The 25035-nt window shown below is 36.8% G+C and overlaps 1 protein-coding gene across 1 annotated transcript; it reads right to left on the bottom strand.

Moving 5' to 3' along the window:
* Positions 1 to 1878: 1878 nt before the first annotated feature.
* Positions 1879 to 22040, bottom strand: mfsd2b (MFSD2 lysolipid transporter B, sphingolipid). Its single transcript, XM_066704174.1, has 14 exons — positions 21954 to 22040; positions 16279 to 16404; positions 14510 to 14634; positions 12170 to 12293; positions 10423 to 10501; positions 9539 to 9732; positions 6955 to 7045; positions 6214 to 6335; positions 5007 to 5090; positions 4548 to 4631; positions 3569 to 3678; positions 3162 to 3305; positions 2701 to 2877; positions 1879 to 2488 (listed from the first exon to the last, which is right to left on the bottom strand). Exons 1-14 carry the CDS (start codon positions 22038 to 22040, stop codon positions 2434 to 2436), a joined length of 1602 nt encoding a protein of 533 aa, XP_066560271.1. The 3' UTR covers positions 1879 to 2433.
* Between the last annotated feature and the right edge of the window lie 2995 nt (positions 22041 to 25035).

Below are 25035 nucleotides of genomic sequence, written 5' to 3'. Positions count from 1 at the left end.
AATCTGTTAATGAGTTACTTGGCTAAGTTACTGATTGGAAATCCCAGGCTTTCCCAATTAGTGAGCTTCGCACATGAACATGAATTTTGGTAAGTCACACTCCAGAAAAAGAACATGGTAAATATAAATCTGAATAAACTTCTGGTGGGTTTAAATTAAAGTTTCAGAAATTCTTCCACAAAGATCGGAGTACCACAGAATATTTTAAGTTAACTAGGTGTGTCTTATTGCCCTTAAACATCAGAATATTGACTTCATTCCGATACAAACACCTTATTGATACCTTTATAATAATAATAAGCATATAAATATAAGACCGATTATCTGTACATTTAATTTATATTGATATTTGTTCTCATTTTGGATTTTCAGTTTATTTAATTTTTAGTGACATCTAAAACATCCACAGTTTCAGTTAGTCCAGATGTGGCACTACTGATACAGCAGTGCAGAGATGCAAAATAGGAGAAAACATAATTATTAGGAGATTATACACCATCATATCAAATCAGTAGGCCCCTAATTAAAACTGATGGGCAAATGTTCAAATGTTGGTGGTGGGCTTTTTTATGTAGGTGTGACAGAGGCTTGAAAGGGTTGGGAGACACTGCTATTGGACAGCTGTTTTACAAGGCTAGATCATTAACCCGTCTCAGCCTGTGCTCTCGGTTGAACATTTCTTCGCCTCCGTGCTCTACAATGCTGTGTTGAAATGTATCGAATATGCTCAGTGATGAGGGGTTTTGTTCATCGTTTGTTTTTTTCAAGAAAAACCTCGGGGGGCCAAGAAAAAACAGCTTGATGGCATAAAATATCTGTAATCTTGGTAGAGATCCTGAAATCATGAAAGGAGACTTGCAAAAGTAAATGCCCATCATTTTACACCCCAGGAATGCTCAGAGACAAAGTCCAGAGGGTTGTACTATATGCGGTTCAGCACAGAAACTAACTTGTCCACGAACAGCTTGTGCGCACTGTCAGCTTATCTTGGGAGAGTAATGCCATTGTTAAATCAATGCTATGATGCAGGATCTCAAAAGGAATATCCTGCATAAAGACATTTAGTATGTAATGGAAATGATCACTAATCATGTATGGCTAGGAAGTGGTTACTATTTCAGAAGACAATAGAGAGGGAGTGATAACTTGAAATGAAAATACAAATGTGAGGAACAAATGAAACAGGACATCAGCATTAAAGTGCAGAACCTGTATAACAATAAGAGAGAATACAGCTGCTGGAACCAGTTATGTCTGATATGAAGGCCTTTCTATGTATGTACGATATTTGAAGATTAGACATTAAAAGGGGAGCTATGCTTTGAGACGTTGCCCGAACAGCCATGACCAATACCATAGCTGTCGTTTAAATGCCCTTTTACTTGTAAAGGGATAATCTGGTTAAATATAGCACCAACCACATCATCTGATTCTTCTGCTTAAATTAATCCACATAAAGCTTTTCATTTTAAATCGTTAGCCTTCTTGAACTGTGGAGAATATTCACAGCATTTAATAATTATATTTAAAAGACAAGAGGCAGTTGCATAAACTACTTATAAAAGGTGAATGCATTTACAAAATAACACCCAGCAGTGCGGGTACAGCAAGTGTTTGCACTGCCAGTTTATGAGCAGCGAATACGAGAGCTACAGGTAAACCTGGCGTTTAGCCTTTCTTGGCAGCCGTTTATTTGTGTAATATACTCGGTATACTAAGTCTTTATTTTGTGTACTGGCATATTTTAAACTGATGTGTTTAATTTTAACATCTTTCATCCTTTATTTTATGTTTGTTCACCATTCCTATGTAGAACATCCGTTTCTGTCCTGAGAAGCACTTTGGTACAATAACAGTGAATGCAATGAAGTGTAACCATTTTCTTTTTATTTTCAGTTCCTTAAAGATGCAAGGGGGGAAATCTGAAAATGTGGGGGGGAACTAATGTATTTGTGTATCTATCTATCTATCTCAGGAAAATGTTATTCACCAGTATATTCAATAGTTCAAGTGAGATAATCCTACTGAAAAAAGCCTCAGTATGTTCAGTATGGAAACCAGATCCATGTTATTTTAATGACATAACAATAAAATGTTCACTTTATCAACTGTGTGCTACATCATTAATGTTGCAGATCTTCTTAAATATCAATTGAAACATCATAAATTAATCAGTTATGATCCAAGATATACATTTTACATTAAGAAAATAAAAAATTGCAAAATACATTCATTTATTTATGTTACAAAATATCTTACATCGCTATACATTCCACTATTTCAAAAATACAGCAATAAAGTTTATATTTTATATTTAAACATACAGTTTTAATGTTTTTTTTCCCCACAGTGTAATATACACCAACAAGCCACATCCCAATTGGAATATGAAGATTTCCACATCTAGAGCTACAGTCCATTCCTCGATGGTCCTTATGGACTGTTTATCAATTCGTTTACTTGACTTCCTGAGCTGAGGCCATGTTGTCTGTAGAGGAATTTAAAAAGGTTCATTTCTTTTTTTTTTAACAATTGGAAAAATAATCAATGTCATCTTATGAAATGCAGAAGAGCATGCTTTAATACAACGAGATAATCAATGTAACAGCCTGACTGTGCCACACAAGAGTGAAATGTTTATCTGAGTGTTTTTTTCTCACATGCTGGTAAACATTTAATCTGTGATAACCGGTGGCATACCTGAGCTCCTCCAGGGCCATCATATTCTTCAGCCTGACCTCCTCTGTGATTGGGTACAGGAGCAGGATCATCAATCCAATGGCAATGAAAGCCACAGGTGCTGCTCCAATCAGCAGTTTCAGTGTGTAGGCCACCAGGGGGGGCTGCCTGCAAGCTCCGGTGTTGTAGCCGGCAAATCTACAGCAACAGTGATCCAAAGACACACTAAGCATCTCAAACGTTTTGGTATCGAAACAATAATAATACTAATGATTATATGAATTCTACAGAAATATAAACTTTATAACATATATCATATTTTTTGTCTGAATGTTAGTTTCAGGGATAAAACCAGGTAGGCATGTTTGTAGAATTAGGTCAGTACAATGTTACAGGACATCCCTCTACCAAATGTATTCACCTTGAGTTTAAGAACAACTGCTAATGATCTCTTTTCTTCAACAAAAGAAGTGCTCACTCACTCAAGACAAAGTGTAGAAACTCCTAATGAAATCCCTGCAGCGAACTTGGTGAAGAACACATAAAAGGAATAGAAGATCGCCTCATGGCCCTTGGAGTGGGGGTTCTGCAATCTGAAGTCATCCACGACATCAGGCAGCATGGACCTAACATGAATAAAAAGGAGAGATTTTCATAAGAAATAAACTTTGCTTTGGTGTCTCATTGCTTTTTACACATTTGTTTTCAAATAAACATGTATTTAATCTCTTCTTCTAAATCTCTGGACTGAATCTGAGACTTGAGTTTGGGATCTCTATATAATATTCTTTCCATTAAATTCTACACGTGGTCTACAAAACATTCCCCAGTCAAGCCAGGAGTCTCTCACACGTGGACTACAGGGCATGTTTTGTTTTGCTGCTCTTACCATGGCAACAGGAGAGAGGCCGCCACGCTGAGTCCAGATGAGACAGCGACCACGTAGGCCACGATCAGATTGGGAATGCAGACGAGCATGATGGTGAATGGAATTATCCACTGCGCAGGAAGACACGAGCAAGAGTCAAGTAACGAACACCAATATATGTGTGCCAACCCCAGCCCAAAGATTACTCAGAAATCCCCTAAAATATGTCATTTTATCACGTTCAGAAAGCAGTGAATGAGATGGCAGCTTTATACCATTGTCGGTTCTCAAGCTGACAACTACATTTGACCTCCTTATAGAAGAAACATATTAAACTGGCATGAATATCAACAACATGGTCACTAGATGGTGCTGTGTAGGTCTAAATGCTGAACTATTTTTTTTCTGTATCTGTTCATTTATGGCCTACATAAACTTCTTACATATTACTTTTGTTTTTGTTTTGTTTTATTTTTACATTTCCCTGTGATTTTAAAACTGTTATAAAGGGATCTACATTGTTGCCAGATTGAGGTCTAGTGCAATTTAAGCCACCCGTCGATCAGATTAACAGATCATTACATGTATTAAGACCTATATTGGGCTGGTTGTGAAAGATCTTCTAAGCACTTTAACCAAGTTTAGAATGGGTCTCCTGCTATAAACCAGTGAAGATTTTCAACACTATCATCCATGAGCTATTATCTCCATCATAAATCATAATTTGCATCAAATGGTCCTTCCTTGAATACAAACCCCACCCCCCAATTGCAGAGCCTCGCCGCTCTGTGTAATCTGATTACAGATCCTTTTTATTTACAATACTGCCACCACAACCCAGCATTCCTCCATTCTCCACAGACCACATGTTGTAATAAGAGGCTCCTGTATAGCCTGCTAATTCTACGTTTGGTATCAGAGATACCGACAAAACGGAAAGCCCTGCAAAGTAGGGTGGAGTGTGGATTAGAATGGAAACAACAAAGGGAAAAATGCTTACTGAAATGCCACAGTATGCTGCTGTCTTCTTGCCAAACCTCTGCAGGAACCACTGCCATAATGGGATACTCACAACTGCAGACATCTGGATTGGCAGGAAGAACAAGACCTTTAGCATTGTACTCACTGGGATGGAATCCTCCTCTTTCAGTCACAATTAGTGTGCATGACTGTAGAATAACCTCCCATTTAACTAACACTAATGCAAAGCTTTTTGATGCATTTGGACTTAACAGGAAAACAATTTACAAGAATTTGCCAGGATGATGTCAACTCAGTAGATGTGTTGCTTTATTAAAATTTCAAGAATCAAAACATGATATACATTCCAGATAAGTGCATCAAAACTAAGGTGCAAAATATTCAGAAGACAGATATTGGACCTAATGTACATTAAAAAGATTAATATTCTTAATATTAAAAAAATAAAATTGTGTATCTTGAAAAACATGGTACTTACCAGAATTGTCAACACAATATTCTGAAAGTGATCACGGAGATCCACAGCGTACGTACAAAACAGGACAAAGTTGCTCTGCACTAGCTATTAAAAGAAACACAACCAATTAGATATCTTATAATAATAATTATAATAATAATAATAATAATAATAATAATAATAATAATAATAATAATTATTATTATTATTATTATTATTATTATTATTATTTCTTGGCAGACACCCTTATCCAGGGCGACTTACAACATAAGTGCAAAACAAAAATAATGTGTTTGCATTTTCATTACAAACCTAATCTAACGTTTGCATCATGTAATTTACAAAGGGGCTTCACATCCTTGAAGTAGACACAATCAATACAATCAGTACATTGGAGATGCTGGCTGCCAGAGGAAGTGCTTGAGATGGCATTTCCAGTGTTAGCCTATGGGGGTGCCCTTTCCCCAGAGAGGTGTTTTATCTCTGTGATGTGGGAATTGCGCCTCCTTTGGGGAATGTCACCAGACCTTATAGGAAGAACAGCAAGGAAAGGTGGCAAGGGAACGGATGGAGGAAGAAGGCATGGAAAGCAGACACACACACAAACAAACAAATGTCTCTTCTTTTATTCACAGCTGACATATCTGTGAGGAGACCCCATCTCTGGAGAGAAGCCAAGGCTTTAAGAAGAGAAGCCTGACTTCTGTTCCAGGGCTCCTTCATTATTTCTCAAGTGGCTGTAAAGCAAACTCCAGCAAGTTCAGGGCAGCCTCTTGAAAACTTTGATGTGTTAATGAGGGTGATTGTGCTGGTGTAGTGTGGGGGCAGGGGGGCACTGGACCTCACTGATTGGTACTCAAGTGAAACCATCAAGCACATTTTAATGTATTTATTTTAGTTTTAATTTAAGGCAGGAGCATCCTACTTGGAGACAAGCAAGACTTTTTTCATTAAGAAAACACATAGGAGCAATTTGAAAATGAAAGGTAGATATTACTTAGTGTGGGTACAAAAACAAAACTTGATATTTCAGCGGCAGAAGAGCCACATAGTGCTTTTAGTTTATTTCACAGAAAAAAGGCAAGTGTGTTTGTCTTCTAAGTTCGGAGTGACACTTAAAAAGGTCTGTTTATTCCTGCCCATCCTAACTTGATATACCTTTGATATGCAGAATAAATGGATAAGAAGTCATACAGAAAATCGAGACAAGACAGAGAAAATACGTCACCTGGATAGCCACAGATATGAAGAGGAATGCTGCTGTCAGTTTAAGGTATGGTTCGTGCTTCATTACCAGTCTGAATCCTTTACAAAATGGAATTGGCTTGTCTGACTTCAGTGCATAGGGATCTATAGGAAAAATGCTTTATATTATATGTTTTAATTACCAAAAACAATCATAGTAATTAACGGGAAAATATCAGACATCCAGTTCCATTGTTACATGTAGTAGAGCAGGAGTGTGGATGGATCGGTTGGGTCATACTCAACTGAGTTTGGTTTTTGTTGTTCTCTTTGTATTTACAATCTTTTTTATTAAGCATTATCATTTTTTAAATCATTAAATCCATCTACAGGGCTATTCATTCACACTTTATGGCACCTTAGTGACTGTTGTGCCTCTTGTTCAACAATAAATGTTTCTAAGACATCCAGCTGCTCCTTCACAGAGACCAGAGCACGTTGATGTTTCACAGTCAGGAGGGAAGCATGGCAGATGATTAGTGGAAGTTCACAGTAAGTGGATGGGTCTCACTGAAATGTCTGGCAGCTTTCAGCTTGTAATTCTGGTTAGCTTTCACACTTTCTGGCCCTTGGAGAAATTACTAGCTGCTACATTCCTAATAAAAGGCTGACAGAAGATGCAAAGTATTCTGAGACCGTCACACAAGCCACCAAACAGGGACTGATTAGAAGGCGAGATAGTTTGTCAGACACGCTGTAGATAAAAGCCCCTGTCGCCGCTCACCGTCTCTCTCCTTCACTCCGAGGAACAGCACCACTGTACACAGCAGGAAGAGGGCTCCGATCACACCTGCTGCGATCATATACACTTCTTTCTGCAAGGGACGAACACAGAAGAGAGACACTGTAGGATTTCATATACGCTTTCTCTCTTCACACAAGCACCTTAGTTAAGAAAGGAGTGCAAACTGCAAACAAATAATGAAAAGTGTGTCTGAACTTCACTGAAAAACAGTGTAACCTCATTAAAGAATAATGTAAACCTCATTATTCTGAAGGATGATTTGTGCTGTGTTTACAACAGTAGTTGTATTAATATATCAGACCCAGCAAATGGCAACTAGGAACACAGATTGTTAATTTCTCAAAAAAGAGTAAAGACTACGGCTGTATGTAATACTCTTAATAAAACTGACCTCCGGTGCTGACATTTTTCTATTTCCTCCTCATCCCAGGAAATATAGATCAACCTGTGACAGCTGGCCTACTGACAGAGATTGGTATATAGTTCTGGGGCTGAAAAGCTGGCCCATTTTGAACTACAAGCCATTCTCAAGAGACTGTAAATTAGAGTAAGCCTGTTTTGCAATGTATGTTCTGCCTTTTGCATGGAATTCAAGAAAGAGGAAGTCTGAGCAGTGAAGTATGAATAACACAGCAATGAGGTACAAATATCCATATTAAAAATAAATGAATAAACAAATCAATACAAATAGAGCAATTGTAGACATAAATATTGAGCATATTGAGTATTTATGGGACAGTTGAGAACTATATTGAAACTGTGGACCCTTGTTTCATCACAAAGTAGCAAATGGTTTGCCAATACAAACACATTCGTATCATTACAAAAGAAAACGTTAATCTTTGTATTCAGCATTCCTCGGCATTCACCATTACATTGCTTTTTGAGAATTGAATGTCCCAGAAATATTCAAAACGGCATCAATTTCAAGAAGATTGTTTTTGCCAGCCACTAGTGTCCAGAAACTTGCACTGTCAAAAAAATGTATACAAAAATTGATATTATTTTCCATGCACTATGGTAAGGCAGTTTGTGAAGGTCTCAAATAAAAGACTGTGATTTTCTAACCATTGCCTGAATCCTTTTCAAGCCAGAAACAACCTTGCTTTGAATGTACGGAACCTCAAAGGAATGTGGTGCTTGGAAAGAACATACAGTGGCTTCTGTTGTCTGGTCTCTTCAACATTCCCAGTGGGGTTAACCGCCCTTGGAGACGTCCCAGTCACAGCTCGAAATAGCAGAAGTTAAATACACTTTGTTTTTCTTATTAACTTTCAATGTACAGCATGTAAAACATTTTTTTTTTTCAATTTTACTGCAGCGTTCCATGTGTTGAAGAAGTTCAAAATAGATACTGTTAAAGTTCCTCTGTTTTTCTTTGGTGCTTGTGGAGATCAGATGGTAATACAGCCAGAATTAGTTGAGTCTTATTGGGGAAGTCTTGGTTTGTCACTAACTGGTCAGTCAAATGACAAGTGTGGGCTTCATCAGAAAGGGTTAGGGGTCTGTTTTTGATCTGACATAGAAAAAGTGCTGTTTGCATTGCTCACAGTGGAAAAGAAGAGCAAATGACCTGACACTGTGTAAGAGGATGTGTTAACTTCACCTTAGGCTGAATTGCATCTGCATGTTTTAAATCAATTGGTATGAAAAGTGAACAGTACATTTATATGAAGCCAAAGAAAAAGGTCATTGTAGTCTGGAGAATCATTAGAGAGCTTAAACCCCAGCACAGTGATGTTGACCTGTCCTTTCAATGCACTGCTAACACATGCATCCTGGTCCAGAGGCCAATATCTGTGCTTTAGTCTTACTGCATCTCTGCCACTTCTCAAAAACCCAGAGACTGCAGCCCATAATCAGGATAACTGGGCCACAGCTCTTATTCTAAACAAGCTTGAACTGAAAATGACAGAGTGACTGTGATCTGCATAACAAATCGGTAACCTCCCAACATCTCCTCAGCTGTCAAATCCACTTTGCTGTCGTTCAAGATCTCCTTCTATATTTAGGAGGGGTGGGTTCCTTATATAAAAGCTCAGGGGAGACTGTTAATCACATTGTTGCATGTCCTTTCTTCCAGTGTTTTTCAGATCCCTTATCCATCAAAATCAAAATGGCTAAGACACTGATTGTGTTGATAGTCGCCTGTAATGAGGGGATCAAAGACATTGCAGTCCAGAGGGGAATTAAATTTGGCCGATAGTTTAATATTAATAACATCCAGTGCTTGAACAGCAGAAAGGTTGCTCGCAAAACAAAAAGGGAGACAAGTATGCAGACTAAAGTGTGATTAAAGATCATATTTAAATTCCAGAAGAGACACACTGGAGTTTCTGGAGAATTCTCTGAACAACAACATTTCCATTTGTCTGGATTCCTAATGACTTCCTGCACCCCTGTTTCCTCGCTTTTGTTTTTTATGATTCGCTGCTTCACAAGGAGGACCTTTGTTTATTGAATACTTCACTCACTCAGTTCCACTGGAGAGACTTTCTTTTCTTAATTCGATATGGAAATTGAATAAGAGCAGGGAGAAAACTGTTCTTATCAGGGCACTTACAGCATGTGAAAGGAAGTCCTGGGTGAGGGCAGGGTTGCTGGTGGCTTGCTCACTCTGGGATGGGTGACTGCTGTTGCCAGGCCGGTTTGTAGAGGCATTGTACAGTGGGCAGTGTTTGGAGGTGTGGGCACTTGCCACTATTTGCCCTTGGATGGCAGCTCCAATTAGTGTCCCCAGAACCTCCATGGTCATTCCTGTGAGGAAGCATTGTAAAATGGGGGTCATGTGAGTAAGAGCGCAGGCTGCATTTATTAAACATTAGCATTTAAATATGTGGTTTATTAAGAGGGACACTCAGCTGTAGTGAGCAGGACTCATGGAACCTAGCTGTATGGGAATTATTTATGAAATTGCCATTTATGCATCTGTGCACATCCTGGAGGAGGTATACTGTAATTTGGGTAGAGAATGAGTGTGGACCATGTGGTTAAATATTGTTTACATTAGATGAACATGAGGTTTAAAGAAGTACTTGTTCAAAAGAAGCTATATGGAAATTACAGGTGCTGATTACTACGTGCACACCGCTGATTCATTAATTAGAGCGTCTCACTGAAACAGCCGTGTGATCTATCCCTCCTTTAACAATGGCTGCTTGCCCCTCTGTGTTTAATTGCCCCTCAAAACAGCTTTTTACCGCAAGAGGTAAGTCACGTGGCAATTGATATTTAAAATGAAAATCTGTATGTCTTTGTAAAGTGGCCAATCCCTCAAATGACAAATGTTAGTATAAGCAGAGGAAAGGGAAGTGCATAGAATACAGAAAAAGAATATTAAACGCTCTTTCAAATAAATGGTCTGTCAGACAGTCTGGAGATGTGACAACAGCATGTGCAGATGTAATTTCTCCTGCTTTCAAATGCACATATTAGGGTTACACATACTGTAGGCAGTGGCTGAGTCTCTCTCCTTCTGGTCCGTGCTGAGGAACATGGTGAGGGCTGAGTAAGGCACATGGAAGCACTGTAGGAGAGACAAGACACAACAACTGTGCTCAGAGAGTTGGGAGCTCAATTAAACACCTGGTGACCTCTAGGACAATAACTGCAGACATACTGTATGTCCTGTGTTTTACTTATTAATTAATTGGCCTCCTGCGTAGATGTTCTACTAAGAACATGTATGGAAAGCTTAGGAAACATTTATATTTTTCACACATTATTATCACATGTAAAATACATTCTCCAAAAACTGCACATTTACTGAAAGATGAAAAACAGAAATGAATCAAAGTTTAATTTTGCTTCCCTTATTGTGTTTGAACAGCAGATAATATATTGGCCAAATACGATGTAACATTACTGGTCAGTAACATCACAGTTCATATTTAGAATTGTTATAAATAATCTAACACAGATTGCATGTACCACAGCATGGTTTTCCAACGTTGGCTGTTTTTATGAATTAGTAAATAATTGCAAATGTTGTTTCTAACTTTATAAGTTCAATGACATTTGTGTCAGTGCTGCGGCATAAACAAATGGCAACAGAACACAACACTACAGCATAGACTAAATGCTACTTCTACATAAAAGGCTTTCTTGAGCATTTCGTCTTCCCATAATGATGGCACTTGTTAAGTCACTATTTATAGAATTAGGGAATTAAGTATTTGTCTGATATCTGCAATGGTTAATCAATAATAGCAAAATAACTAAATACTTTAAGCACTGTCATAAAACAAATCAGCATTCCACTAATCACTCTTGTAAATGTGATATTGAACTGTTTCTCCTCATTGTCTCCCGGACTTCTTTTCAACAGAATAAAGAGGCACAGCAATTACTGAAGCACTCATTAAGCCTCCCACAGACAATGAAGGACTCTAAAACTGGTAACAGGCGTTTACATGTGCCCAAGGTTTTGGCTGCAGAGGCAATGAATTTAGTGGGCAGTAAGTATGGCGTGTCATTATCCGGCACCGCTCTGTGGGGCTCCTGTGTGCAGCGTGCCGTACAACACATGTGGAAGAGGGTAAAAAGGGAGCACCAGTGGCAGCTCTTGGGCAGTCATCAGGAAAAACAACAATAAATAAATAAACAATCCAGCCAAGTATTGAAAGATGTAAGACTTGAAAAATTGGTCTCTCCCTTCAAAGTGATTTTTGGACTTAATTAATAGCTTGAACATACAATGATATATTTGTCAAATTCCATAACAAAATCAAAGTCATTATGTTCTGGTTCTGCTGGAATGTATATCAATATATACAATATATATGTATGCATGTGTGTTTATGTATACATATATTATGGGTATGCTCAGCTTTCCCACAGAGCCACAATCTCTTACCTCTATCAATCAAAATCAGAGCTCTTTAAAGGTTGGCCCTTCCCACTAGCTCATACAATTTTCTACAATGGTTACAATCATATTGTTTTTTACCTTAAACAACAATAACAACACACTCAACAGAATTCTGCATCTGCACAGTTCATTTTTTGTACAGTATAATTTAGGATTAAGGAGAAGAAGTTCACTCCATGAACAAGCAAGATGAAATAGTGAGTAATCATTCCAAATGTTGGAGAAAACAAATGAAGAACATTTACATAAAAAAAGAAATACAAAGATACATGGAGCATATTATTAATATGTGCTCAGAAAAACTGTTAATGTCAAGCTACTTACTGTGATAAGGGTCTGGTAAAGACAGTAGAATCCCAGATACCATACGAATCTTCCTGTAGAGAAGGGCGGAACGTACCACAGGTAGAAATAGGACACCACCACGAAAGGAGTGCAGCCCACCATCCTGCATAAACACATGGGAGGTGTGTTAACAATAGAACAGCCTGTCTGCCTATATTTTGGACAAGCATGCAAAGTGTTTTCTTATCATTTACTATATGCTTATTTCTATATGGTAATATGTTTATCTATAACTTCATGAGTGAGGGAACATAGTGAGACCTCCAGTCAAAATCAAATCAAAACCCTAAATGTAATACATATTGACATCCTAATATCGTGATGATTTAATATTAGCGATGTTGGGTATTAAACTAACTGGACCACAGTTTAAAGCTCTAGTTTTCTAGTTTGCAGGTGCTGTAGTATTGCATACAGCCAAACCTATATCTTTTCAAGATCACAAACCACAGTGAAATGACAAAATGCAAATGTAAGGTCAAAATAATAATAATTTAAAAATTGAATCAAGCTTCTTCTGAACAAGTTTAATTTTGAACTATTTAATTCTTCACAGCTGTTTGTGTGTTTCTAAGTGTTCATGGACAATCATTTATGTGGCTTGTGAGGCCCAGTTAAATTCGCACAAACATTGTCAATTATGAAAGGAATGCATAATGTGGACAAGAGCCCTGGTCTGCATAACCATTAACTTGGCAGTTTTAAATAAGAAAATGAATAATGCTGAATAATTTGTTCTCTTCCAGTTTTTCCCGATTGTGGAAATGCCTGCGTCATTGGAATGTGTAACTACAAATTTACATTTTATTAGGTTCACTGTGAGGTCTGCAAAAAGATAATTATTCACCTCAATCCCTGTATGTGTGACTGCATAGTGTGCTATAGAGTAAAGAGTAGACGTATACAACAACAAAAAGTAGTGAGAGTAAACACACACACAAAAGAGTGTGTCAACACCTGAGACAGCCAGCATATCCGATTCAAAACAAATCTCTGTATTGTTCTCCGTGACCTTCTGACCTGGTCTTTTTATGTTGGATTTAACTGAATATATGCCAATGAGAGCAGCCAATTCTGGCAATGTCTAGTTTCCCTCTTCCATGATCTGAACACAGTCACATAGCCCTCTGTTTCACAAAACAATTGTTTGCAAGACAAAGGATGATTTCACTCGTGCTGCTGTATAGTTAAGTTGGTCAGGCATTGAAAAGACTGAATGGTTGCATTGGAATATTCTGTAAGATGGTGGCAGGATCTGTGTTTGAAAATCCTCCCTACCAGAACAGTTTCCCATTGGAAGGAAAATAAAGCTTAATGCCACAGAAATAAAAAGCACCCTCTCATCTAGTCTTTCTAGAATTAAACTAGGTCTTTCACAACTAGTCAATTCAAGGCCAAAAGCCAGTCAGTCAGCAATCACTTAATACTTTTTCAGGGCAAATATCTGACTTTGTTTTTCGTGAATTAGTAAGAGCAAGATAATACAAAAACTGAGAATGTCAACAGCAAATGCAATACATAGTTTGAACAACCTTTTTTAGTATCTTTATAAACCGAAAACAAGAAAAGTCAGAACTAATGTAATCACTGTAATTACACTGTAAAAACATTCTGGACATGTTCTTCCAACACTTCCACACAGCTCCATGAACTTCCACACAGTTCCATGAACTTGGCTTGTAAAACTGTTTTTTATATTTGTTATCAAGAGTGATAGACTTCATATGGCTTTCGTCATTTTTATGGTATTGTTGTTGTTTTACTAATAGATGGGATCATGTCTTGACAAAGAATTGTGGCACATGCATGCTAATCCAATATATGTAAATCTTCTAATACTTCAAAATCAGTAACCATCACCTCTTGAAGTAACACTAGCCACCAGCCTGGTTATACCTAGGGCTCTGAATACTTTGCAGATCATTAGATCTGACTCTGTAAACTTAAAATCTATCCATCTGCATTGAATGGTATTTCTTTCTAAGAGAGCTGTCGATATGTCATAGCTCTAAACCCCCTGTGATATTTAAATGAATGAATGCAGGAAGTTCTTTAGATTCTCCACCTGTCTCTCATCGTCAGCCATAGAGGTGAATGAATTGGATGTACCTGTATACAAGTATACAAGCCCAGTTGTTCTCATTACTGGGACAGTGTGGATGTTGAGTTGGCGATGGGACAGAGAGCACGGAGCACTATTTTTGCATGTGTATGATTTGGGACCTGGTTGATGTTTTGATGTCTCCATATATAAAGTGATAATATTAGTGATTAGTTCAAAAGATGAATTGTAAAAAGAAGAAACAAAAAAATACTCACCAAGGCATAAGCCTCCCAATCCTGGTCCATTTGCTTTTGCTGATAAAGAAGCCGACGACAGGATCTGTTATTGCTCCCCATGCCTTTCCAATGAACAGCACTAGTGAAGCCTGGAATGGATTAATCTGAGGAGGAAACACACATGCGACTCCTTTCAAGTTATCAATGATTTAGTCTTCCTGACTGACAGATCAAGTTCTGCTCCTACTCTCATAGCTGCATACGTCCCATGAACAATGCTGCCAAGGTTTGGTTATTTTAATGGAACCAGAGAATTAAAAAAGCCTCACCATCATTGGGTCTATGATCCGGTCTTGAATCACACAGTCAGCTGTATAACTGTCTCTCAGTGCACTGAACAAACATTTTTCAGCTTCACCTGAAGTAGCGACGCAAATTACCAAACACTTTCCAGCGCAGTAACATGGAGGTGCTATTTGAAAAGTTCCAGCTGTCATGAATCCATGAATATGAATCCATACTAACACTGGTGGCATTAACACTACAGATCATACAAGGTGGTTCTGTTGTTGAATGGATAAGATTCAATTTACTTTGGCTTATGGAGTCTTTAAATTGGGATGTTTTTCTCTGCCAGTAGTCATACTCAAACATGAAGAGGAACTTTGGTATAGAAATAGTGCCCTTTGCCACAGGTCAGTGGGTTTGATGGTAAACCACAGAGGAAGTATCCTAGCGGTAGTGTGTTGTTCAAAGAACTGCTCCCAACGTGAGGGATTTCAAACCTCACCATTCTCTGTCCCAGAGTTTTTTCTAAAGCAAACCAAGGAGCTTATGTACACATCTAATAAATTAAACTGAAGCCCAAAGTGCTAAGATAAGACACATTTTTATAGCATGATGGATGCTAGTGCGGTCCACAACCTTTGGGTTCTCTCTGCTTTAACTTCCTTCTATTTATTTTAAGGTTAAAGGTGTGCCTAAAGAAACGTCAAAGAAGATATTGTTTTATGTTTCAGGGTTTCCACTAAAAAAAAAAAGACTTATTTTTAGTGTCCTCCTGAATACTAAATACTATGACTAATACTAATACTCAAAATAACATTTTTTTTTCATGTTTTATTGTAGGAAAAAACTTCAAACATTCCCTAATTTAAAAAAGTGAAGTATTTTATTGACAAATGTCTGGATGCCTGAACATTAATGAGTTGATGGTTGCTTAGTTACTTCACTCATTTAAAACATTAGTAATTGTTTTCTTTTGAAGTACATACCTCTATTAATACAATCAGGACAAAGTATATTTATATTTATACTTTACTACAAAAGTGCAGATTTATAATTAACCTCACCCTTTGTTTTGTTAAATGCAAAATTAATTGATGTGTGAGAAATTCGCAAACTATAGATAAACAGCGATTTTAAAATAGGCTATTGTAAGAATACATTAATAGAAATGTTAAAGTAATTAAAACAAGTTAACAAGCTATCTACGCCCATGTGATGAAATCATGTTCATATAATAACAACAATTAACTGGCTATTAAATATTTTTGTAATTCCTAACCAACCAATAAATGAGTTCCATAAAATTCACATAAAAAAGTCACAGATTGTTTTCGGCACTGAAAATTAAATCATGTAATGCAAATGACTAGGGGCAGACACATATCATTGACCAAACCTAGACCAGAGACTTCTTTCTGTATCCACCACCAGCTCTGTGTAAAGAGAGACAGAGTAAATAATGTCTCTCTTAAAGTTTATGACTCCTAATTCAAAGGCATAAAGTGTGATAAAGTACTCACTCGGGCAACATCAAGTAGATAGATCTGCAGGAAAAACGCTGTAGCACTTCCTGCTACCTGGTTGGGAGCGCCTCCGATGGCAAAGCATAGTTTACTACACAGAGAGAGTCTGTTGTCCTGGTGAAGCTGCAAAGTACAGAAAGACAAGGTGTATCAGACAGCTGAATGCTGGGAACAACAAGCTGTTTAATGTTCCATTTAATCATTTTTAAGAGTTCTCTTCTTAAGCTCAATTTAATAGCTTAGCAGTGCAAATGTGAAAAAAACAGTCAATTAAAAAAATGAAAACAGTAAAAAGCAGACAGAGAATGGAAAAACATATTTATAGGTTGACTATACTAATAATATTTCAGAAACAAAAACAGGGAAATTAGTTACGGGTCTCTGCTTTTCTAAACAACATTATCAGTGAAATTTGGTTTATCCCAAAAAAGTCTCAGTTGAAATGTGATCCCAGATTGAAATCTCCAGTGTGCAGGGTGATATAGGTCTATTATCATGCAGATGATTATATACAGCTCTGGAAAAAAATAAGATTGATTTCTGAACTTGAAGTGGTCTCTTAATTTTTTTCAAAGCTGTATAGTTGACTTTGGATGTACTGGTTTTCATTTTTCAAATCTGAAATGAAAAGTATATGAAACTACTGATGGGCAACATTCCAATGGGTAACATTAGAGTTTCATCAGATACATTGCGAATATTGCTTCGGATTTAGCTCAGACCACTTGCCTTGCTGTTTTGTGCTGAATTTACAGCACACACCTTTGGAGTGGGAAGGTCCCAACAGCTGACTGGAAGTAAATCTACTCTGACACCCAATTTATTTTAACTTAAGCAGTGCTTGCATGATCAATGATTAGATGAGAAATTATCAGTAAACCCCCAACTGATTATACTGTGTTTATCTCAAATCACAGCATCCGTCTCTGGTGTGCACACAAAGCAAAAAGGGCTCCGTAAAATGGCATTGTGGTTCAGGCGCTTAGGGTAGAGGAGTGGAAATTGTACACGCACACCACTAGTTGCTAAAAATGGAAATCATATCTGTGCATAAAGAGACGGACAAAAATGTTATTTCACACATTAAAGCCAGTCCAGACTGGGCCTAAAAAGCAAATACTGATGAATATCAACAGAGGAGGAGAAACAAAATCAAACACAGCAGTTCAAGTTTCTTCTGTTCAAAGTTTCCAAAACACCACCGTCTATTTAATTCCTTCAGCCTTTAAAAAAACGGTATCCTCTGCAAACAAGGGCAGACGTCGAGAAGACTATTTGACTGCCTGTGGCAAGGCTACTGGGTTTGTTTCATGAAAGGAAATCCCTGGAGTAACCACATGACCAACCAGATACTCCTTCAAAGGCTCTGTAATTATCCTGATGACTTTTTTGCTCATGAAAATATCATGGGTTTCCATAATTATAATCACCAGAGCTTCTGAGTAATTATTAAAGAGCGAGCCACAGTTAACAGCTGGGTCAAAAGAGTACACACAGAGTACACATGAGTGAACAGTAAGCCTCACTTCACAGCTTTGCACTGTGCATGGCAATCTTGACCTGTAGGGAAAGTAAAATTAACCTGAAGAGGCTTGGTTGGCTAAAGGGAACAATCAATGTATCAATCAATCTATAAACATATCCACTTTTGTCTAAAGGGGAAAAACAATATAATTGTTGAATGTTGGTTTGTTTTAACTGCACTTTAGAATGCTTGTATTGATTAAAAATGTTAAGTAGAAAGTTAGCTTTACCTGGAAGTAAATGACAGTTCATGTGTTTACATTTGAGCAGGAATCTCAAGAACAGAATGCCTCTAGTGTTTATGAATAGGAAATGTGATGAAATGAGATCTATTCATGTCATGTATACAATCAGGCTTGGCCAGTAATAAGCCGCCCAAAACAGCATTTCCTTAAATGTCTTTCCTTTTATTTCCTTCGGGAGAAGAGGGTGTGGGGAGAACACACAAGCCTTCATGGGATAATATATTTACAAGATTCTTATCATATGAAGTCCAAACAGGAAAAGCTTTGGTATGTCTGAACTGAAGATATCTGGTGACAACATTCGCAAATTAAGATAATCCTCGTCCCAGGACAAGACATTGACATGAAAGTAATGCCTGTTCACATAATCAGCGACAGTGCCTCCTAGTCAAGAACTTGCAAGATAATTTTCAAAGCTGCTATCTCCTATACTTGTATAAGTATTGTACAAGCATGTTGTTGCACACAGACACCTACAAACAAACCAGATGAGTGAATCAATAGAAAGAGCTTATTTTCAAGTGATAACATTGTTTCATTATAGATTGATGAATGTAACAATGATGCAGTGACTAAATAGTTTTCCAAACCTCAGTCAAAGAGGTAAAAGAGGACTATTGCCACAGGAAGTGATGTTGACCACACATGTATTGCTACGACTAAACTTTACCATCCAAGTAACAGTTAAAATACCAGAACTAAATTAAAAATACATTGCTACTAGGAAAGAACATAGTAAAGTTAATTCCAAGTATTGTAATAAGATAAGAATGAACTGTACAAGCATTTAAATTAATAATGAGAATTTAGCAAATGCATCTGAGTGCTAAGGAATGAGATAATTCTTAAATCAGTATGCAATGTTTTCAAATACATTTTTGTATGTTTTTAATGTATTTTTATGTATTCCCCAAAAGTACAATATTCAATACACTCATAAACTTTGTGAATTTAAGCATGCATGTTCCAAACTAGCAAACCAAAAAAGAAAAACAATAATTATAGTTTTGGAGACTTTGAGTGCTGAAATTGGTGTGACTCTAGCCTACAACTATATAACTAGGAGAAAATATAAATTTTGGAAATATGACAGACATCAGTTAAACATTTACAGTTTCTCTATATTAATAGTACACACCTTCATCCAGGAGGGCTTACATGTCTTTTCAAACCAACATACAATGTACTACTAGTACACACTTTGTACTAATAGGCTTGTACTAAATTTCTTTGGTAGAGAAGTCAGTCAAAACAAAACAGGTGCTTTCACTGGCATCACAAGAAACCGTTTTAAACAGATCACACTTGAAAACAAAGTGGAACCTAAATAACAGCACTCTTAAAGCTACTTACTGCCAAAAAAGATACAATTTATCTGCTGGGTGCTGTACTACAAATTATAATATGTAGTGTACTGCATTCCACCGATGACTGAGTGCTCCTAAAAGCCCAGTAATACAAGTGACAGTATATTTTATGTACAGTATAATCATGTAGATTGTTTTGCTTTGGTAATACCGGAGAAAGGTTTAGTGTAGCTTGACAGAAGGGCATAATTAAAGGATGGTGGAATCCATACTGAAAGAAAGAGAAGTTTGGACAGCCAATTACATTTAGGCTAAGTCTAATCATGTTCCTACATGTCACCAGCTAAATCAATGCCATCTACACTTAGTGCTAGGCCAATTCAAAACACTGAAGTACAAATCTGTAATAGAGCGCAGTTTAATTTATTGTTAGAAGTCACTTTATACTATTAATCAAAAAGCAATAGGGTACAAAATGTATAATTATATAGAGAGAGAAACATGTGATGCTTAGATTGACAATGACCATTTAAAATACTTGGTGAAATGCCCTTTTTTTAGCCACATGCTGGAAGAAGTTGGAAATATACACAGTGAAATTTCAACTCATATTGACATAATATTTTATGCAAAAAGATCAAAATGTACCTGATTGCTGTTTGAAAATCCATTTGAATATAAATCACACTAAATCCTTTGGAAGACATGTTCCATGTCCAGACAGACTGCAGTAATTTAAAGCAATTAAGAGATGACATGGCTGCCTTTTATTGTGTTGGACCATCCTCTAACCCCCCCCCAATCATTACAAAACTACATCATTTCTGATTTGCCGATGGGTCAAAGTTTTGATTTGGTCTAGCTAGCCCCTAGTGTTGTGTTGGAAGACAAATCTGAAGCTAAAGCCATGGGCAAGGGCTTAGTCACTGATCACATGATCAAAGAAACTGAGAAAAGGGGAATGGGGACAGAGGGCTTCCACACAGGTAACTGAACTTGTAAACAAACTTAACTGAACTTATTAACAGGTAACTGAACTTATAAAACAAGGTAGTGGAGTAAAATACGTACGTTGCCTAGGCTTTGCATTGGTACAGGCCTGTTATTTGTATTGTGTTTTATTGTCATTACAGGGTGGGCACAAATTAATGCTTTTGTCATGTTTTTGTCACCTAGTTGCTCCACCCAATGAGGGGGTAGCTCATTGGTTATACAGAGGTTAACTCCAGTATTAGGGAAGAGTTAAGAAGTCAATTATATTAAATGATCAGAAACTGTAAAATGTTACAAAGTGTTCATATTATTGTGCACTCAATTCCGCAGATTTATGTGCCCCTGTTTATATATAATTCCCATTTTCTGCATGTTACTATAACTGACTCAGACACCAGCCCATACAACCACATTAGTGCTTCAGCAGCCGCTGAATAAGAACCATTTAACCCATCCATGCCATATCTATTTCTGAACAACAGTATTTAAGAAGGTCTGCTAACATATACTGTGTAGTTATATTATTTTTCTGGTACTATGAACAAAACATGATTATACCACACGTTTGAAAAATAGACCACAAAAGCAAATGAAACTGCATACTGCATACACTCACAGCCAGTAGAACTAAAATTAGGTAATCCACTCTAAACAATAGTTACAGCATATTCATTTCAAACACTGAGGTTAAACTACCCCAGTCAGAGCCCTACCATGTCATTTTATAGATCAACAAGACTTTATTTTTGCAGCCCCAATGACAGACTCTGCTATGTGCAAAGTGTTTAACTGTGAAATTGTGTCAAACTAGAAACAGCAAATAGGAATTGGAAATGAATACAGCAATCAAGTAAAAATAAAGTGTCCCTGGTTAATAGGTGTGTTGTTACTTTATTGATATCTGTAAACACTGCAGAATTAACATGGATGTAGAGTTTCCCAGTAATAAAATAACAACCTAAACGTAAAATAAAAAAGGTGGACAAGCAAAAACAAGGATGCTCACTCATAACTCCCCCAAAAAGTGTTTACAAAATCTGGCTCATTTAAATTATAACCATTTTGCTCAGGCTCAATGTGTTACCTTAACAACCTCTGGAGTGTTATTCAAATAAATGCCAGTTTTCCATAAACAATTCCAATGGTCAAAAATCTGTCAAATGTACAATGGTATTTATGCATTGAAAAGTATTTGATTCTATATCTTCTGTTGTCTGTCTTACATGTAATGTACAGTAGCCTGATACCCACTTAAGTGTTCACATACCTAGATGTTTTTAAAGACTAAATGCATTTCTGGAATATTTCAAACTTTACTCTCTATATTGAAAGTAAATTGTCAATATTGTTTTCATTCGAATGGAATGTGTGTCATCCCCTTTATCTTCATGTACAAGCAATTTAAAAAGTATTAAATCTCCAATAAGTCTTACATTATTTGATCCCTGAAAAATACCTTACAGCCTGATCCTTTTACCTGTCTCCTGACAATCCACTGAATGTTTTGCCTTTAACATTCAGACAAGAAAACAACAGCCGTCTTTCAACATTCAATTACCAGTTGTTTCACTTAAAATATATGGAAAATTAAAATGTGCCATACCTCATGTGTGTCTTTGCCGAATTGTGTGTCGGTGTGTTTGATCAGTTTGTCAGATGAGCACTCACTCACTCCCTGTCCTTTAGCCATCCCTCTGACTGAATGGGCACACACCGGTTTATACTACAACTCATTCACTGCCTTGGATGTTGTTTTTTGACTACCTGCCAGAAAGGGAGGAGTGTGGAGTGAAACACTCCCACTTTTACATCCCAGCTGGCTGCTTGGCACATTTCAATTACAGACCAAGTCTTCTCTACATTGAACTCTCCAGGGCTTTATAAATATATATATATATATATATATATATATATATATATATATATATATATGTATGTAGGTTAATACTATACTTAGTTTTATCCTCAGAATACATACATAGGTTTACTGTAGTGAAGTAACATTTCCATTTTTAAGTATATTAAAAATTGCTCAGGAGATATATGAAAGCATTAAAACAAATATTACACCCTATCATGTAGTTGATGAGTGTATAAATATTTTACATAAGACTGAGTTAGTTCTCTGTGCTAAGTAATGTGATGCATATTACATACTCACTCTAAATGCTGTCAGTTCTCATTATATTGTTCCTCTTGGTTTCTTCTCAAATCTTTCAACTAAATGCAGCTGTTAACAATACAATGAAAACAATGCGAAAGATACAGCATTTCCGTACTGCAATTAAAAACATATTAGAGTATGGGGTAGAAATATGTTCATTCCTCTTTGTGTTTCTTAAAGAATCCTCACATTCCCAAATATGTATGTTGAGTAAGAATAATTAAATACATTACTAAATTATACACTTATAAATGACCAAGTTAATATCTGACTTCAAATAACATGAATGGTAATGAAAAACCTATCATGCAATACTACTCTAATATCTATAGAGAAAAATAGACAAAATCTCTGTAAACAGTGAAAGAAAAGTCTAATTGTGGGAGCAGACATTCATGTGTCATATAGTACCATTATGATTTCTGTTGTAAGCGCAGGCACATATAAATATATAAAAACATATGATCAATAAAATGTTAATTCCTACAAGGTCACCTGACACTGTTTTTCAGTTTTAGCTAACAACACATCTTTACACAGCCTCTACACTCATTAGGCATGAGAAAATGTTTTTGCAAATGACAGCAGGTTCCCACACAGCAGAAAACTATGAATAGCCAGGTCTGCTAACTGTATTATACTGTACTCACACTAAAACTGCATAGATACTGAAGGACTGCACCTTTTGTCATCTTTTGTTTTGTTTTGTTCCTGTAGTTTAAGCCTTCTATGTAGAAGGAAATGAGAAGCATTGTTATTAATCTACTAATGTGAGAACTTCTCAATGGAATGTCACAAATGCTGCCTGGTAGGTTTATTCTTTGGGCTACACAAGTACGGTGACTGCAGGTGACAGGAGTGGTAAAAAATTACCAGTGGTTTCTGTCGATGCTTGTCTGTGGGAACACAGGAGTGCAGTGATACTGTACATTCTTTTACCATGCACTGTGAATGCATCTGTATAACTCACTCAGTTTCAATTATATCATGTGGCTTCAAAGACATTGGCAGAGTTGTTCGAGTAAAAGGTGCATTTTATAGTGCGATGCAACAGCCAATGAGACTAAGCCTTTCGAGTAATAATTTAGAGAGTGGTGAATGTAATCATGGCCACTGTTAATACATTAATACATACAAGCAGCAGCAAAAATTAAATTTCCACAGAGCAAACGTACAATTTACAGGTCTGTGAAACACCCACAACATTTATAACCAAAACAATTATACAGTAATCTGCCCTAACCTCTTACAGCAGCTAGTTGTAAATTAGACGTAAATCACATGGGTGACAAAGAGAGAGCAAGCCTTCTTTTCAGAAGCTTAAGAGGCTTTTTTTTTGTAATGTAGGCGAACATAAAGCAAATCCAATCCAATTAAATTGAATATAGAGTGGACAATTTGACCACAGTGAACATCGAGGCCTGTATTTCTAATTGACAGCAATACAAAGCCTGAAATAGCATCGATAACCAATAACATAGAATATTTTCCCTTGTCCTTCAAAATGTCTTTGTAGTCACAGAATGACCTGTTCAGAATTACCAGGGAAGAGATGGTTACATTATGTGAATCTGTAAAACAGATGTGATACAAGCATTATTAATAAGATATTTTAAAACTAATATATTGAATGATTGAAGAAAAAGTTATTATGTATATGGAAGTTAAATTGTTTGGAAAAATACACTAAATTGTGAGATATGCATTCATATATGTATGTATGTATATACAGCTCTGGAAAAAATTAAGAGACCACTCCAAGTTCAGAAATCAATGTTAAGTGGTCTCTTAATTTTTTCCAGAGCTGTATATGCACGCATCATTTCAAATGTCTAAAACACTAACATGAGAATCTTGGAACAGCGGACAGTATGGAATCATGTCAAGTCATAAGAATGGATTGTCAGACCCACCTGCATTTCTTTAGGATGTCCAAACATGCTTGAAAGACAGTTCGCTGTCTGTCTCCTGTCTTGACAACACAGATCTGCTGCAGCCTCAGACTCGGACTCTCAGCTGCAGAGAAAGAGAAAAATATATATTTATTTGAAAGAGCTGACCAGTGAGAAGCCATGGACCAAGCGTTTTCCGCAGAATGCAAACCTCATGCTTCCTTTCACATTCCCGACTGTGCATGGAGTGAAAATGAGTTCAGTGCCAGCCTCACTCACATCAGCACTCAGAAATACCGACTCCAATCCAACCCAACGTTAAGGCTTCTGTGAACTGAGGATTAAAAATGCATGTTAACCATGAAGGAGAGAATGCTTGCAAGAAATGCTGACTGGCAGAGAGGAGCAAAATAGAGAGACACTTTTTCAATGTGCAGGTTAAACTGTTTTATACTTTTCATTAAATATTAAGTTCATAAAATGGGGTATGAGCAATGTAAATCCTCTCCATTGTTTGAAAAATATTCAAGGCAAAATTAAAATTGTACTGCTCTCAATAATATAAAGAAGACTAACTTCTCTGTAGCCAGGTTCAGTGCTTTTCTCTTTTTACTCTAATCCACTATCAA

Source organism: Amia ocellicauda, chromosome 1, assembly GCF_036373705.1.
Source record: "Amia ocellicauda isolate fAmiCal2 chromosome 1, fAmiCal2.hap1, whole genome shotgun sequence".
Taxonomy (NCBI): domain Eukaryota; kingdom Metazoa; phylum Chordata; class Actinopteri; order Amiiformes; family Amiidae; genus Amia; species Amia ocellicauda.
Note: the sequence above shows the minus strand (reverse complement) of the source record. Positions and strands in the feature narration are given on the sequence as shown.

What these genes read in the sequence shown, in the direction of transcription:
- mfsd2b (XM_066704174.1), bottom strand. Translation starts at nt 22,040, where the DNA reads ATGGCTAAAGGACAGGGAGTGAGTGAGTGCTCATCTGACAAACTGATC. An exon ending in TTTACCAGACCCTTATCACA is followed by an intron (nt 10,502 to 12,169) that starts GTAAGTAGCTTG and finishes TCTCTCCTACAG; the next exon opens with TGCTTCCATGTGCCTTACTC. An exon ending in ATGGCCCTGGAGGAGCTCAG is followed by an intron (nt 2,489 to 2,700) that starts GTATGCCACCGG and finishes ATTCCTCTACAG; the next exon opens with ACAACATGGCCTCAGCTCAG.